General features: G+C 39.1%; 1 protein-coding gene across 6 annotated transcripts in view; it reads left to right on the plus strand.

Moving 5' to 3' along the window:
• LOC132382158 (matrix remodeling-associated protein 8-like) overlaps positions 1-18,011 on the plus strand; it is a 64,244-nt gene that overhangs the window by 30,471 nt on the left and 15,762 nt on the right. For all 6 annotated transcript variants that reach the window (XM_059952075.1, XM_059952077.1, XM_059952071.1 and 3 more), the window contains 3 exons: positions 6,933-7,364; positions 17,458-17,616; positions 17,797-17,827. In XM_059952075.1, coding sequence (XP_059808058.1) covers positions 6,933-7,364; positions 17,458-17,616; positions 17,797-17,827 — 622 coding nt within the window. The remainder of the gene's footprint in view (positions 1-6,932; positions 7,365-17,457; positions 17,617-17,796; positions 17,828-18,011) is intronic.

An 18,011-nucleotide genomic window follows, 5' to 3' on the forward strand; every position in this document is an offset into this window, starting at 1 on the left:
AAGCAGTTCATTCCAATGAGAAGGAAGGATTCAAAGAAGGGGAAGGGGCCACAGTGGTTGACAAAGGAAGTCAGAGATTGTATAGCATTAAAGAAAAAGAAGTATGACAGGGCTAAGATGAGTGGGAATACAGATGATTGGGAAAGTTTTAAGGAACAGCAGATCTTAACTAAAAAAGCAATACAGAGAGAAAAAATCAGGTATGAGCTCAGTCTAGCCAGGAATATAAAAGGGGATAGCAAAAGCTTTTTTAGCTATGTGAAGAGAAAGAAGATAGTTAAGAACAATGTTGGCCCCTTGAAGAATGAATTGGGAGAAATTGTTATGGGAAACAAGGAAATGGCAACAGAATTTAATGCGTACTTTAGATCTGTCTTCACCAGGGAGGACACAAGCAATCTCCCAGATGTATGGATGGGCCAGGTCATAAGATATCAGAGGAATTGAGACAGATTGACATTAGGAAAGAAACTGTGATGAGTAGACTGGTAGGACTGAAGGCTAATAAATCCCCGGGTCCAGATGGTCTGCATCCGAGGGTTCTAAAAGAGGTGGCTCAGGAAATTGCGGATGCATTGGTAATCATTTTCCAATGTTCCTTAGATTCAGGATCAGTTCCTGAAGATTGGAGAGTGGCTAATGTTATCCCACTTTTCAAGAAGGGAGGGAAGGAGAAAACGGAGAACTATCACCCTGTTAGCCTAACGTCAGTCGTGGGGAAGATACTTGAGTCCATTATTAAGGACGAAATAGTGGCACATCTTGATGGCAGAAATAGGATTAGGCCGAGCCAGCATGGATTTACCAAGGGCAAATCATGCTTGACTAATCTGTTGGAGTTTTTTGAGGGTGTAACAAGGATGTTAGACGAGGGTAAGCCAGTGGATGTTGTGTACCTAGATTTTCAGAAGGCATTCGATAAGGTGCCACATAGGAGATTGGTGAGTAAAATCAGAGCTCATGACATTGGGGGCAGGGTTTCAACATGGATAGAAAACTGGTTGGCAGATAGAAAGCAAAGGGTAGCAGTGAATGGGTGTTTCTCGGACTGGCTGGAGGTGACTAGTGGGGTACCACAGGGCTCTGTATTGGGACCACAGCTCTTTACGATTTATGTCAATGATTTAGATGAGGGCATTGAAAACTATATCAGCAAGTTTTCTGATGATACTAAACTGGGTGGCAGTGTGACATGTGAAGAGGACGTTAGGAGAATACAGGGAGTCTTGGATAGGCTGGGTGAGTGGGCAGATACTTGGCAGATGTCATTCAATGTGAATAAATGTGAAGTTATCCACTTTGGAAGCAGGAACAAGAGGGCAGAGTATTGTCTGAACGGTGTAGAGTTAGGTAAGGGAGAAATGCAAAGAGACCTAGGAGTCCTAGTTCACCAGTCAATGAAGGTGAATGAGCAAGTGCAACAGGCAGTGAAGAGGGCAAATGGAATGTTGGCCTTTGTTACAAGGGGAATTGAGTACAAGAGCAAGGATGTCCTTTTGCATTTGTACAGGGCCCTGGTGAGACCACACCTGGAATATTGTGTACAGTTTTGGTCTCCAGGTTTAACGAAGGACATTCTGGCGACTGAGGAAGTGCAGCGTAGATTCACTAGGTTGATTCCTGGGATGGCAGGGCTGTCTTACGCAGAGAGATTGGAGAGATTGGGCTTGTACACGCTGGAATTGAGGAGATTGAGAGGGGATCTGATTGAAACGTTTAAGATAATTAAAGGATTTGATAGGATTGAGGCAGGAAATATGTTGCAGATGTAGGGAGAGTCCAGTACCAGAGGGCATGGATTGAGAATAAGAGGTCAGTTATTTAAAACAGAGTTGAGGAAAAACTTCTTCTCCCAGAGAGTTGTGGAGGTGTGGAATGTACTGCCTCGGAAGACGGTGGAGGCCAATTCTCTGGATGCTTTCAAGAAGGAGCTAGATAGATATCTGATGGATAGGGGAATCAAGGGATATGGGGACAAGGCAGGGACTGGGTATTGATAGTGAATGATCAGCCATAATCTCAGAATGGCGGTGCAGACACGAGGGGCCGAATGGTCTACTTCTGCACCTATTGTCTATTGTCTATAGTAAAGGGATGCAGTGGTTGTTGTGCATTTGGACTTTCAGAAGGCCTTTGACAAGGTACCACACGTGAGGCTGCTTACCAAGTTAAGAGTCCATGGTATTACAACAAAGTTACAAAAATGGTTAGAGCATTGGCTGATTGGTCGATGGCAGTGAGTTGGAATAAAAGGATCCTTGTCTGGTTGGCTGTCAGTGTCTACTGGTTTTCTGCATGGGTCGGTGTTGGGACTGCTTCTCTTTATGCTGTATATCAAAGATTTAGATGATGGAATAGATGGCTTTGTTGCCAAGCTTGCAGATAATATGAAGATTGGTGGTATTGAGGAAAATGGTAGACTGCAGAAAGACTTAGACAGATTCAGAGAATGGGCAAGAAAGTGGCAAATGAAACACAATGTTGGAAAATGCCTGGTCATGCACTTTGATAGTAGAAATAAATGTGCAGACTATTTTCTAAACAGGGAGAAAATCCAAAAACCTGACACACAAAGGGACTTGGGAGTCCTTGTGCAGAATACCCTAAAGGTTAACTTGCAGGTAGAGTAAATGGTAAGAAAGGCAAATGCAATGTTAGAATTCATTTCAAGAAGTCTATAATGCAAGAGCAGAGATGTGATGCTGAGGCTTTATAAGGCCCTGGTGTGATTTTGTGAGTATTGTGAAGAGTTTTGGGCTTCTCATCTAAGAAAAGATGTGCTGGCATTGGAGAAGGTCTAGAGGCAGTTCACAAGGATGATTCCAGGAATGAAAGGGTTATCATATGAGGAACGTTTGATTGTTCTGGGTCTGTACTCACTGGAACTTAGAAAGATGAGGGGGCGATCTCATTGAAACCTTTCAAAGGCCTAGACAGAGTGGATGTGGAAAAGATGTTTCTCATGGTGGGGGAGTCTAGGACAAGAGGCCACAGCTTCTGGACAGAGGGATATCCATTTCAAACAGAGATGTGGAGAAATTTCTTTAGCCAGAGGGTGTGGAATTTGTTACCACAGGTAGCTGTGGAGGACAGGTCTTTGGGTGTATTTAAGGCAGAGATTGATAGGTTCTTGATTGGACATGCCATCAAAGGTTATGGAGAGAAGGCCGAGGAATGGGGTTGAGAAGGGGATAAAAGGATTGGCCACGATTGAATGGTGGAGCAGACTCGAACCAAATGGCCTAATTTTGCTCCTATGTCTTATAGCCTATATGAAGATTCATCACCAGCTTTGATTCAGCCTACAATACTGGTGTCATCAACAATCTTAAATATGGGTTAGGAGCTTAGTCTCACAGTCATAAGTATAAAGCGAGCAGAGCTGGGGACTAAGCACACAGCTTTGTGGTGCACCTGTGCTAATGGAGATTGTGGAGGAAATGTTGCCAATCTGAAATGACTTGAGGAAATTGAGGATCTAATTGCACAAGGAGGTATTGAGGCCAAGGTCTTAAAGCTTATTGGTTAGTTTTGAGGTGATGTTAGTACTGAGTTCTGAGCTGTAGTTGATAAAGAGTGTCCTAATCTACGCATCTTTGCTGTCTAGATAGTCCAAGGTTTAAACTTGAGATTAAGAACTGAATATTTTTGGACTTTAATATTTTCATGATAGTCCTGAGGTATTTTGAGAGGTTGGTCATGGCGTGCATTAGATCCAGGCACCAAGCTAACCTTGATCCACTGCAATTTGCCTATGACTAAAACAGGTCTACGGCAGAAGACACTTGGCTCTGGTGCATCTGGACAGTATAGGCACTCACGTTAGACTATTGTTTACTGAATATAGCTCTACCTTAAATACTTCCAAGCAAATTCATCTCCATACTCCTAGCCCTGGGACTCAATACTTCCCTTTGCAATTGGATCCTTAACTTCCTGACTAACAAACCACAATCAGTAAGGATAGGCAGCAACACTTTCACCACAACTATACTGAAGTGGGTGCCCCACAAGGCTGTGTGCTCAGTCCGTACTCTACTGTCTATACACTCACGACTGTGCAGCCAGGTTCTGATCTACAGGAAGCCTAGTGGCTTAATGTCATGATAACTACCTCTCTCTCAACAATCTACTCTACTGCCATGATGAAGCCAAACGAAGGTTAGAGGAGCAACATCTCATATTTTGTCTTGGTAGTTTCCAATCTGATGTCATGAACATCGATTTCTCTGACTTCTGGCAACAATTCTTCTCTATTCCACACCTCCACACACCTTTGTTTTCCCTTATTCTGGTGGCCTTCTCACCCCTTCTCTGCCCCCCCCCCCACCAGGTCTTGCTCATCATGCCCTTTTGGTTCTCCACTTCCTTTCCTTTATTCCTTGATCTAACTGTCCTCTCTTATCAGGTTCCTTCTCCTTTATCTCTTTATCTCTTCCACCAATCATCTCCCAGTTTTTGCCTATACTCTTGTAGCCTTTTTCACCACTATCGTCCTACTGACCAGCTTATTCCATAAACAAGTGAGATAAGTTATTAGAATCTCTCAAGCAAAATCATTGAAAATCTAAATCATCCACATGTTTAACATTTACTGTTGTCACAATTTCATTAATGTAAAATTATTTATGATGTAGGCTTTGAGGATTTTTTTCATTTTAATAAATTAAAACTGGAAACCTCAAGCTCTCTCTATAATTTGATTGTTTACTCAGAACACTTAGATAACTCACAAGAGAGTGATACAGATTTATTTATTTATTTATCACATGTATATTGAAACATGTAGTGAAATGTGTCATTTGCATTAACAACCAGTGCACCCAAGGATTTGCTAGGGTAACCAGACGTGTTGCTACACATTACAGCAGGCCCACAATGTTCCACAGAACAACACAAGCACCAACGTCTTAATTCACTCTTACCTATTCCTCCAAACTGTGAAGTAAAACGTTTCAGCTTGATGATTCATTGCCCGTAGTGTAAGAGTTATGCCAGCTACTCTGTTTCAAAAGTATGGTGTAAAAGAGTAAATATTAACTATCAAGCTGGAAGGCAGCCAAGTTAATAATTCTACCTATTGATATTAAAAAAAAACGTACATTTTGAAAAATCCAACCCACTTGATTTTCTTCCCTCTTTTGGATGAATTCAGAATTAGGATTTTTAATTAGAAGATGATCAACATATGTTCAGTGAGAAATAAGGAAGAAATTTCCTCGCTGGATAAAACATATCTTCACTTTAAAGTTTGGAATTCAGGCAAAGAGCATGGGTGTTCAAGAGGAAATTAGATATATGAAGGAAAAATGAATAATAATATGTTCATTTGATAAGGGTTAGATGGGAGGAAGCTTGTCTTAAACAGAATTCTCAATATAAATATGTTGCATTGAGTGACTGTTCATTTGCTGATGATATATAATTTACAATCATGTAACTACTTGGGTGCATTTTAATTCAAGTTCATGCAAGTTTCAGGCATAAGGTGTTATCATTCTGTGTTTTTGTATTTGTCATTGTTTATGTTTTTTAATCAATTGCCCTCTTTAGGAAATAGTTACAAAATGTTAACCACTGAGCAACAGCATCAAGTCTCTTGCCTTAGAAAACCCCAAGTAAATCAAATATTGTGGTACCTGTATTTCTGTATTTCCCCTCTTCTTATAAGCAAACAGCAACAGGGTCTTCTGAGCTTGATTTAATGTCAATATCTAACAACATTTTAGTTTGGGCATTCAGCACAGCTTTGGCTGACTTAAACATCTACAAAGTTAATCTTTAACATTCCTGAAGCAAAAACATATTTATTTGGTCTTTTCTTCTGATCTGCTCTGCTTAGGCATTTAGCAATATATAATATTATAATTTGTTAAGTACTCAGTTAATTTTTAAGCGTTATAAATTTATACAGTATGTCCCTTTTTTAAAATGTTAAGTAACTTGATTAGGTTATTCACACAATATTTATGTTTTCTGACAGCAAAGGAATCACATATCCACCATTAGAATAAGCAAACAATTATACTGCAGCAAGTTTACATGATTTCTGTGTTTAAAAAGGACAGAAATCTATGAAGAAAATGTGAATCAAGTTGACAGTGGATCATTTCGGAAATGAACACTGATTTATTTCCTTATACCCTTGCTATAAATAGAACGTTAACTAGCATAGAACAGGAACACTTCCTTCGTTCCATAGTGTCTAAGCCAAACATGATGTCAAATTAAATTAATCCATTATGCCTGCACATGACCCATATCCCTCCGCTCTCTAAATATTCATATGCCTACCTAAGAGACTCTTAAATGTCACACCTACATCTGTTTCCACCACCAACCATGGCAGTGAGTTCCAGACACCTACTGCTCTGTAGGGGGGTGGGGGAACACCTCACATAGCTCCTTTAAACTTCATTCCTCTCACCTTAGCATTATTCCTTTTCACACCATAACATTACTCCTCCTAGTATTTGATATTTCCACTGTGGGATAAAGATTCTCTCTATTCTATCCGTGTCTCTCATAATTTTATTAGCTTCTGTTTGGCCTCCCCTTAGCCCTTGATGCTCCAGAGGAAACAATCTCAAGTTTGATCAATTTCTCCTTATAGTTAATAGCCCTAAATCCTGGCAAATCTCTTCTACACCCTCTCGAAAATGTCCTCATCCTTCTTATAGTGGGGATATCAGAACTGCACACAGTATTCTAATTGAAGCCTAACCAAATTCTATAGAGCTGCAGAATATTTTCTTGACTTACACAATTGCCGGACTGATGAAAGCAAGCATACCATACACCTTCTTTAGCATTCTACTTGTTTTATTTCCAGACCCTTAGCTGCACTGAAGTGAAAGCTACATTTCATGCAAACTCTCCATGTGCATTCTCTATGTAACATCATATCTGAGTATTTTTTTTTGTGCTTACAGCAAGAAAGGTGAAGAAGTTTTGGGATGGAGAGAAGATAGTGTTGGTGGCATTACTTGGTACTACTGTGGTACTGCCTTGTGAAAATTACAACTCTATTTGGGCAGGGAAACACAGTGAAGAAGAACAACAGGTAGTCCATTGGGACAGATCACCTCCAGGTGTGTGGCATGACCAGGCTGACCGACTGATTGACCTCTATGCTTCTGGGGAACAACGATCTTATGGTTCCCACTTTATTAGGAAAAGAATGAATATATCAGATACTGCATTCAAAGACGGTGACTTCTCGCTGACCATTTCTAACCTTCAGTTCAGTGATGAAGGACTCTATTCATGTGATTTGCACCATCACTACTGTGAAATTCATGAGAGACGCATCTTTAGACTTTTTATTACAGAACCAATCAAGAAGAACTTTACATACAAAACATGTAAGTTATTTTCATCATATTACACATTACATGACTTGTCCTCATTTGTTATTTTAAATGTTAAATTTTTGATCAAAGGCAAGGGCAGCCTATTTCTAGTCTAATGTCTTATTCTCCTTTGATTTCTCCATGTAAACATTCTAAGAAAATTTCCAGTAGGTATGGTACTAGATGCACTTCCATTCTTACAACTTGTTTTGGTGGAATTATGGTCCTGTATTAACATAATGTACACACTTTGGAAAGGAGTTTCTAGCTAGAAATGAGGAGCAAGGACAAAATGAATTTCAATTAGCTCTGAGGTATGAATACCTGTAACCCCTATACTACAGCCAAGACTAATAAAAACTAACCTATAATAGTTAGGAATTTGAACTTGAAACATTCCTGGCTTGTCTGGCTGAATGTTATTGAAAAATAAGGAAGAACCTAACTTGGATCAATGCTGAAAGTTCAGCCACTAAATATCTGCCTTCATTGCATGATTAACACTTTGCTCTGCACACTCTGTTGAAGATGTTAAGCCTTTTAGCTTAATATGGGATTATATAAGAAACAATCACAAAAAAATATATGAAACATCACTGTCTAGAACCCTTGCTTATATTGGTCCCTTTTACTATAGTCTTTCTTCTTTTCTCCTATCCCATGTCCTCTCATTTAAATCATTCAGCCTGTTGCACCTGCTATAAAGCTACGAATGATCTTTTACCTTAATTCCACTATTTTATACTGGCCCTGCATTCCTTGATTATCTTAATATTCAAAAACTTTCCATTCGCAGTCTTGTGACTGATCCTGCACCAATCACAGAATTCCAAAGGTTTACTCTCATCTGGTTGGAAAAAAATCTCACGTCTACCCTAATGGTTGACCCTTATTTTGAGAGCAACTCCTGAATCCAGATGACTAAATCAGAGGAAATATCATCTCTGCACCCATTCTGTCAAGTCCCAAAATAATTTTGTATGTTTCAGTGAGATCTCCTCTCAATCTTTTAAACTGTAGGGAATATAAGCCCTCTCTTTTAGCATCCCTCATATGCAAAATCTCCATCTGAGGAATCAATCTAAACAGTCATTGTGCTCCCTGAATTGGAAGCATATCATTCCTTACACAGGGAAAGCGGACTTTACATATCATTCCCTATGTGATCTCACCAGCCGTGTAAAAATAAGGGGAGACCAAGTAAGGTTGGAGCTCAGAACTGAGAGCTGATCTTATTGAGATATTGTTTCAGCATAAGGATTGACTGGGACTAAGATAAGACAACCTTTCTCTTCATAGAGTATTATAAATCTTTGGAAATTTTAACTCAGAGGTTGACTGTATTTAATGCTGACAGCACCAGAATTTTGTGCACTAAGGATATCATTCACAGTCTTTTTCCAAGGCAGGAATGATTTTGGGGCCATATTGTATGTCCTTTCTATGAGTTATTTTGTTTTAAAGTCAGAAGTGAGGAATTTGTTCATCATTGGACATGGAGCCAATCTGAATGATTTTGTTGAACTTTGGCCATCTATTGGAGTTTCCCAAGCTAGCTTTCATGACATGGCTGGGGAGTGGTTGGGATGGCAATAGCTCATATCTATTATTATGAATAGAAATGGTGCCGAGAACACCAAGCCTGGTCCACCTTATTCCGCATTAAAGTATTAAAAAAACAGAACTTCTGTCATTAGCTAGATCTCCTTAAGGAACTGGAAAGGCTGAATTTCTGACATTTTTTGAAAAGGGAGTGAGCTCTTCCTTATCATATACGAAGAATCTGCTAACCAGTTAAGATTATCCCCAGGGTTGCCTCAATTTCATTCAAGCTAATATGGTACCAAACGTATTGCCATGAGAGATAAATCCCTGCTAACTAGGATCATTTTTCATCTAAGGGAAAGGGAAAACCAGGTCAAGATTTTACCTTGAACCCTAAAATATTAATAATTTCTCTTTTTGTTTAGTGAATGCTGCTGAGTGATACTAGAGGATGGCAAACTTTATCATGTGACAGATACTTCCTAAAATGAAACAAGGTTTTGTGACTGAGAGAAAATAGAAAATGTATCAATATAAAATAGAAGTAATTAGAACATTTAATCATAGCACATCAAGCCCTGAAAATTTTAAAACTAAGTAAATGAAGTCTAAAGAAAAAATGTATTGTGTCTTAATTATTTGTGATATTTTGACAAACTCCAGAGTGCTGCAACGTATGTCTGAATCTCCAGATGAAGGAAATGAGTTGTTTTTGTTTTATACAGAGCACTCCCATGTAAGGAGAGAAGTAAGGAAATACAGTTTAATCCAAAGTAAACAAGGCCCGGCTATGGCTGAAGCTGGATATCTTTCCATCAGGATTTTTGACCCCCAGTCTTTGATTTAAACGTACATTTCAAAAAAGTTGGGGTAATAGAGAATGATTACACTTTAATTACTGCAAGCAAATATTTTTTTAAAATCAGTAGTAGAAGTATTGCTTATGATTCTGGGAGTAGTTTCTGCTGCCTAAAATGCAGTAATTTAACCTAGTCAGCATTTAATTGGTACTGGTCCAGTGCCAAAGAGCTGCCCAAAAGCCTGTTACTTTTTTGCCTTGGTCTTTCAGGTTTTGCTTTTTCCCTTCTACCCTTTACACTTCCATTACTGGACCTTATGGCACTTCACTATGCAAGGGTGTTTTTTTTAAATATACCTAGCAGTTTTACAAGTGTTTGCTTCTGAGAATTTCCAGAATATCTGAACTGCATCCTGTTCAGTTGATTTAAAGCATATGGGAACCATGTGTAACTGGCGGGAAGTCAGAACATCAATATTCTTTATCCTTTTGGGAAAAACTTGTATAAGAAAATTGTTTTAACAAAGGAAAGCTCTATCATGTACAGTGGTGATGGTTATTAAAAATAACTGGGGGATCTTGAGCAGCTAGGAAAGTGAGCCGAAGATAAGCAAATGGATTTCACTTCAGCTCAGTGCATTTGGGAAAGTCAAACCAGGGTAGGGCTTACACAATAAGTAGTTGAATTCTGGGGAGTGTTATACAATAGAGGGAGGTTGAAGTACAAGTACATAGTTCACTGAAAATGAGGTCACAGTTAGACAGGGTGGTGAAGAAAATATTTGGTATACTGGCCTTCTCCAGTTGGCATTGAATTTAGCAGTTGGTATGTTATTTTGTACTTGTACAGGATGTTGGTAAGACTGTACTTGGAGTATTATTTACATTACTGGTTGCCTTGTTATAGGAAGGACATCATTAAAATGGGAGGAATGCAGAGAAGTTTTAAGAGAACGTTTTCAGAACTCACAGGACTGAGATATAGGGAGAGATTGAGCAGGCTGGCTTGAAAGGGCACAGTTTCAAGGTGCTTGGAAGTAGGTACAGAGGAGATGTCAGGGGTAAGTTTTTTTTATGCAGAGAGTGGTAAGTGCATGGAATGGGCTGCCAGCGCAAGTGTTGGAAGCAGATACGATAGGGTCTTTTAAGAGACTCCTGGACAGGTACATGGAGCTCAGAAAAATAGTGGGCTAGGTAATTTCTAAGGAAAAAACATGTTCGGTACAGCTTTGTGGGTCGAAGGGCCTGTATTGTGCTGTAGGTTTTCTATGGTTCTAGGCTAGGACTTCATGTAGAAGACTGAGTGGTGAACTGATAAATGTATGAAAGTGTACTCTTCTCCATGGATTATCACTTTGTCGTGGTGGAGAAGCTTGTGTGGTCTTGAAATCCTGAGAGCGATGCTGTCTGGAACTATGCTCCTGGTAGGGTCACTCATAGCGGTAAGGTCAAGGATGAGGTCCCTGAAAAAGAACAGTCCAACCAAGACCTCAATGGTGGAACAGGTGGACGAAGTTACTTTGAATTCAACGGCTGTGAAGGTGGATGAAGGCTGCAACAAATCCATCAGCTCCAATCATCGTGGTTTCCATGCTATTGGAATCAGTTGGTTGATTTGTGAAGTATCGTGTGCTTCTTGGAGTTCAACATCTAGTACACGTTAAACAAATACACACACAGGCGTCTTCGCTCTGTGGAAACGGAACGAAGACCATCATCCTCGACCTTGAGGGATAGCCACAATGACAACATACTAAATCATGAGAGGTTTAGGTGGAATGAATGCACATGGTCTTTTTTAGAGGGAAGGGAACTAAAATTCAGAGGGCATAGGATTAAAGTGAGAAGTGAAATATTTAAATCGAACATCAGGGACAACTTCTTCACACAGAGGGTGGTGTACATGGACCGGAGGGGTTTAGAAGGATATAGGATAATGCCATGGTTGGCATAGAGTAGTTGGATCAAAGGGCTTGGTTCCAAATGTGGGAAAGTATGAATTTTCCTTTTTGGCAGGAAAATAACTTTTTTAAAAAAGTAACATTGGTGAGATCACATGAAGATGATTAAGTGCAGTATTGGTCTCTTTATTTAAGAGAGAATATTAACTATTTGAAAACAGTTCTGAGAAGGTTTACTTGACTGCTGCTTGGAATGGATGAGTTAACTTCTATGGAGAAGCTAGACAGCCTGGACTTGTAAATATTGGTGTTTCAACAGTGGGAGGTAACTTGACTGAAACATGCAGGATCCTGAAGAATTCAAAAATATGGATGTGGGGTTGTTTTTTTTTGTAGGAGAGTCTAAAGCTGGGTGTCACTATTTAAAAACACAAGCCCTCCCTCATTTCAGATAGATGGGTGAATTTTCTTTTTTGTCAGAAGATTATAAGATTCTGAAACTATTTTCTTCAAAAGACAATGGAAGGACAGCATTTAAATATTTGAAAGGCACTTCACTGTGGGCATCTCTCAATTCCAAATGACAAAGCAGATCATTAGGGCACGAGCATCCCTTAAGGGAAGACACTGCATAGTACTGATTGGCACAGCAAAGATTTTGTAAAGTTGTGAAGGGCCAACTCGCAAATCTTATGAGCAATTCTAGGGTCAGATGCCAGGATTGGTTTGCACATTTGAGGTCCCTCAACACTCCTGATACAAATATTGTGACAGCCAGTGGAAGAAAGTGCTAGTTGAATTTGATATTTTTCCAGATCTCAGTAAAAGACAGGGAGCTTATCTCAAGGGATGCAACCAGAAACTCTCACTGGGGTGGTGCATTGCTGTAATGGACTAACTGCAGGTCAAGAAACTACCCCTATCATTGTATCCATTTTGGAGTAGTTTTTAGATAATCCTAATTAGATAATCCCATATACAAAGAAATTACAAGGCTTTAAAACAAACCTTAACCCTAACCCTACTTACCAAAAACCTTTCATGGCAGTTTCTGACTTTCCAAATTTCCTTTTTAAATTCTTTTTTGGTTTCTTTATTATCCTCAAGGGCTAAGTTTGATTTTAGCTTCCTAAATCTTACATATGTTTCCTTTTTCTTCCTGACTATATTCACCATCTCTCTTGACGTCCATAATTCCTTTACCATGACATAATTGTCATCCTTCTTACTGGAACATACGTAGAAACATAGAAAACCTACAGCACAATACAGGCCCTTTGGCCCACAAAGTTGTGCTGAATATGTCCCTACCTTAGAAATTACTAGGGTTACTAAAAATTACTAGAATACTTTTCTGCATTTTCTGTAGTTGGTCTTTAAACACCCTCCACACACGACAGAAGTTGACTTCTCATCCCATTGTGTCTATTAACTCTCCTTAGTTCTTATCTAATACTCTTGTAATTTGTCTGGCTCCAATTTAATATTCTGCCATAATGTCCATGCTTATCCTTGTATACAGCTATCTTAAATCTTAGGAGTTGTAATCTCTGTTCTCTAACTGTTCTCTCACTGAGGTCAGTCACCTGTCCAGGCTCATCACCTAACACCAAGTCCAGAACGTGAATTGGAAAATGGACCAAATTGAGGAGAGGTTAATTGAGGAAGTCCGAAAATATGTACATAAGAACATGAAGAAATTCAACACAGTGGCATAGAAACCCCACCACCAACTAGCATTTTGGCAGTAAATTGCAGAGCAACGTAGACACACCAATGCACAAGTATAAATGTAGGCCACTTGCGTAGGCTACGGCGAAGAGCCTACGTAGAAGTATAAATCAGCCTTAAGGAGTCCCACTCTATATTATGAAAGCTGAAGTTCCCCACTGCAACAACCCTTTTGTTTCTATACTTTTCCTTAAAGTGCTTGCATATCTGTTCTTCAGTATCCCAGTGGCTATTGTGATACCACAGTATAATCCCATTAGAGTGATGGTATATTTTCTACTTCTGAATTCTATTCATAGTGGTTCAGTGTATGAGCCCTTCATCATGAGTGTAGCTGTGATATTGTCTCTCTCTTAATCAAGTCTCTTTTATGGTCACAACATTATAGTTCAATGTACTGATCAATAATTGTAAATCATCACCCTTACCCCCATAACACGCTGAACATTTAAAAAATGTTCTTTAATTTCACATCCCATTGTTTCTGTCACCTTGTCTGTCCTTACTGGTCTTGACATTTACCTTCCTCTCAGTTTTTCCACTTTTGGTCTAAGTGTTGTGGTTCCTATCTCCCTGCCAATCTAGTTTAAACCCTTCCTGAGTAGATTTAGCAAACTTACTGGCCAGTTACCCTCCAGTTAAAAAGCAACTTGTCCTTCTACAGGTCACCCCTCTCCAAAAGACATTCCAGTGATCCAGGAATCTGAAATCCTGCCCTCTGTACCAGTTCCTCAGCCATTCATTCACCTGTTCTATCTTTCTATTCCTGCCCTGACCAGCACATTGCACTGGGCATAATCTAGAGATTACTACCTGTATGATTTTGTTTTTCAGACTCTTTCCTAAATCACAATACTCAGTTGGCAGGGCATTTTCTCTCTTCCTACCTATACTGGTATGAATGTGCACCACGTCCTTTGGCTGCTTATCCTCCCTATTGAAAGTGTTCTGTAGCCATGCTGAGACCTTCTCAACTCCTGCACCCAGGAGGCAACGCACCATCTTGGTGTTTATTTAATGGCCACAGAACCTCCAGTCTGTCCTAACAACCTTCTTTAATTATTGAGTCTGTTATCAATATTGGTCTGCCTGTCTTTACTTTTCCCTGCCAAGACTCACAGCTAGCCACAGTGCCTCTGACTTGGCTGCTGCTGCTATGCATGATTGGTCATCCTTCCCAAACCCAACAATATCCAAAGGGCTATACTTGTTGTTGAGGGAAATGTCCACAAGTGAACCCTGCATTGATTGCCACTCCTGTTCTGGCCTTATTATCAATAATGACAAAGCTAGATTTAAAATGTTTCTCCAGACTACCTGTTCCATTGGGACAACCAAATTCTGCAGGCATCTTCTACCTGCTGCAACCTGGAGAAGACTTCTACAGCATTTGAAAGGCATTTGGACAGGTTCATGGAGAGGAAAGGTTTAGAGCAGTGGTTCCCATCCTAAGGTACAAGGGCCCCTTGCTTACTGGTATTGGTCCATGGCTGAAAAGAAGGTTGGGAACCCCTGGCTTAGAGGGATATGAGTAAAATGCAGGCTCATGATAAAACCTCAGGAAGGCACCTTGGTCAACATGGATGTGTTGAGCTGAAAGGCTTGTTTCCATGCATTACGAAATGGCTGTTGCACAAGTGCTTGTGTTACTGTTTCATAGACTAATTATAAAGTCCAAAACATCAAAGCTGTCACTGTACTGCATAAATTTTCCCCATAGTACAATACTTCAACGTGGCAGGACTTTATTGTGTGGATATAATAATTCAAGGACTGTGTGGCTGAAAGCTATTTGAGTTGAATTGCTGACTGTTTAATCCTGGCAATCACCGTGCATAGTTTTGTGTCTGAACCAGAAGTCGAAAAGCCTTAACTCCTTTACTTTCCCACCTAACTCTCATTTCCCAAGCACCAATACCCTGGAATGCTCTGGGTAAACACCAGATGTTCTATGTTCAATTGGCATATTCCACAGAGATTAACTCTGTTGATATGGTCTGCAGAGAGGGGGTACAGAGCCGCGCTGTTTTTCTTGGACGTCACAATTCCAGCTGAAAACCATCATCTAAGTGTTATTAGTATGGCTCTGGATGCATTTGATTTTCCATAATACCAATGAGACACATTAAACAAACTAAAGGTTTTTAACAACTTCACAACCCACTTAGTGAGATGATATCAAAATTATTAAAATATAATTCCCCAGTTTCACCACCTTCCTGAAGGTGCTGACACCCTATGGAAAATGCTTCCAGAAAACTGGGCTCTAAGATTGCAAGTGAATTTAAAGAGTACTGTAACTTTTATAGTCATATACTGTAACCTTCAATATTGTCTCCTAAATTCAGTCCTGTTAATTTGCTGAGTGTGTATCTCTGTGTGAATTAAACTGTTGTAGTCAGATCAGAACCCTCATGACCTTCAGGCGTTGCATGTCCTTTCATTGTTTGCTCATCTTTGCTTTTTTTGATCTGTGTACTTCTGTAGAAATGTATCAGTACCTGTTTTAGTTATTTCTGTCACAGCCTCTACACAGGCTGTACTTGTAAACTTTTGTTTATCTTTAAGCTAAGGGCTATTGTCTGAGAAAAGAGAATTCTGAAAATAGTTAACAGTTAATACATTGTCATCAGGTTAACATCCACCTGAAAATCTCTTTCTGACTGAGCTACTAAGTACTTCCAGTATGTTCTGTTTAATGTTGGAGAACTTGTTTCACTTGCCTTACCGAGATCATTACTTTCCTTCCTCAGCTGTAAATTCCACAATATAAAATCAAACTAAGGTCAAATAGAAACCAAGCAGAAGTGATTTTACTTTTGTCTACTTATTTTTAAGGGAAATTTGCATGTGTTATACTCAGGATTTTCATGGCCATCTCTCAAATATTTGTACATAATAGACAAATCGGAAATTTGTAGCAACAGCATTTGATATGCAAATACCTCAATTTATATAAATGTACACTTGTAAAGTTAAAGTGCTCTTTGAATACTGTATAGTTGACAGATTGACAGCAGAGAAACTACAGGTGAGTCAAATCTGCTGATCAGTCTTGCTCACCACTATTATTATCATTAACGTCCATTAACCTGCCTTTAATAAACCTCATCATCATGGAAAATTATATCTGTCTCTGTCTTCAAGATGCTGTATGAAGTGCTGAGTATTTTGAGCGTCTTCTATTTTTATTTTATCTGGTGTCAAATTTAACTCAGTGGTAGTACTCCTACTTCTAAATTAAAATATCCTGGATTTAAGCCTTGCGCAGTGACTTTAACACAAAATCTAAGGTGACACTTAAGTACATTGCTGAGAAAGTGGTATTGCCCTGTTTAATATTTATCTCTCAACCTTTCTCATCACTACCACAACTTTTGGTCCTGTAAACTGCAATAAACCTATTGCAGTTTTTAGGACCATGCTTTATGTAAAGTGGTTGCTGTGATTTTTGTATTACTGTAGTCACAATGCTTCAAGTCCTTTGTGACACCTGAGGTTGGTGAAAGATGCAGTGTAAATGCAAGTTTTTTTAACTTACAGGATTTTATCTGAAATAGGGCTTGATTTTCTTCATGTTTTTTGATGATAATAACTCATAAGACACACATAAAGACATAATTTGAAATGTTGCCCACCTGTTTACATTAATAAAATTGTGTTTTGTAATCTTGTATTTTGCATTAAGTGTGTAGCTTTTAAAATGTGGAAATTGTGCATAGACTAATTGACTAACAGTATTTGTTAGTGGACGTGTAATGGAGCACACATGATGTGATTAAACATCTTGGTTTGGGGTAGGGAGGTAGGTTTTAGAAAAAACCTGGATGGCAGTCAATCACTTTGAATCTGTAAGTATTATTAATATCATTACAAGTTTGGTTCTAACTTATAGAAACCAAAAGTTACCTGTAGTTTATTTTTTGCCAAATTTTTACCACTGATAATATCAGAAAGACCCACAACTTATTTAAAACAAAAATACAAATTCCAAGCCCTATATGTGAGTGCCTAAACCTTACAGCTAAGTGCCAGAGTACCCACTAAACATGAACCAACCAACAGAGAAACTGTTAGGATTCCAGTGTTGGATGGGTGACTATGTTTTCATTCTGTGTTTTTTTTCTAGCATCCACATCAGTTGAAATCCCAAAAGTCATCAATGTTTTTATTCCGGAATATTCTTCACATTTACTTCATCAACTTGGATATGTCTTGGCAACACTGCTGCTACTGGCCATTTTGATAACCATCATTGCTCTGATTACTCGCCGACAGAAAAAGAGAGGTGATATCTGTAGTTACCTTATTGTTTTTAATTCATTTATTTTTTTCCTGCTTTTTCTGTTGCACAATCATCAGTGGATCATGCACCAAGATCATGCGGTACAGTCTTAAAGGGTTGCTTTGGGACGCATGCCTGCTCTTTGAATGATTTCAGCTCTCAACAATACTTTCAATTTTTCAGGTCATCAATACAATGTGAAGATGTCTCAACCGTAAGTATCAAATCATTTGCCCTCCTTACATCACACAAATTTATGGGAAGGTTTGTGATAAAATGTGTAGTAATCAGGTCATTTTAGCAACTCATCAGTGAAGCTGATATCAGCTTAATCCCTGTGGATTAAGTTCTGCCATCAGCTCTACAGATCTTGGGTACAGAGTTTGCTGTTCTTAATC

The sequence above is a fragment of the Hypanus sabinus genome, chromosome 27 (genome assembly GCF_030144855.1).
Source record: "Hypanus sabinus isolate sHypSab1 chromosome 27, sHypSab1.hap1, whole genome shotgun sequence".
In the NCBI taxonomy this organism is placed as follows: domain Eukaryota; kingdom Metazoa; phylum Chordata; class Chondrichthyes; order Myliobatiformes; family Dasyatidae; genus Hypanus; species Hypanus sabinus.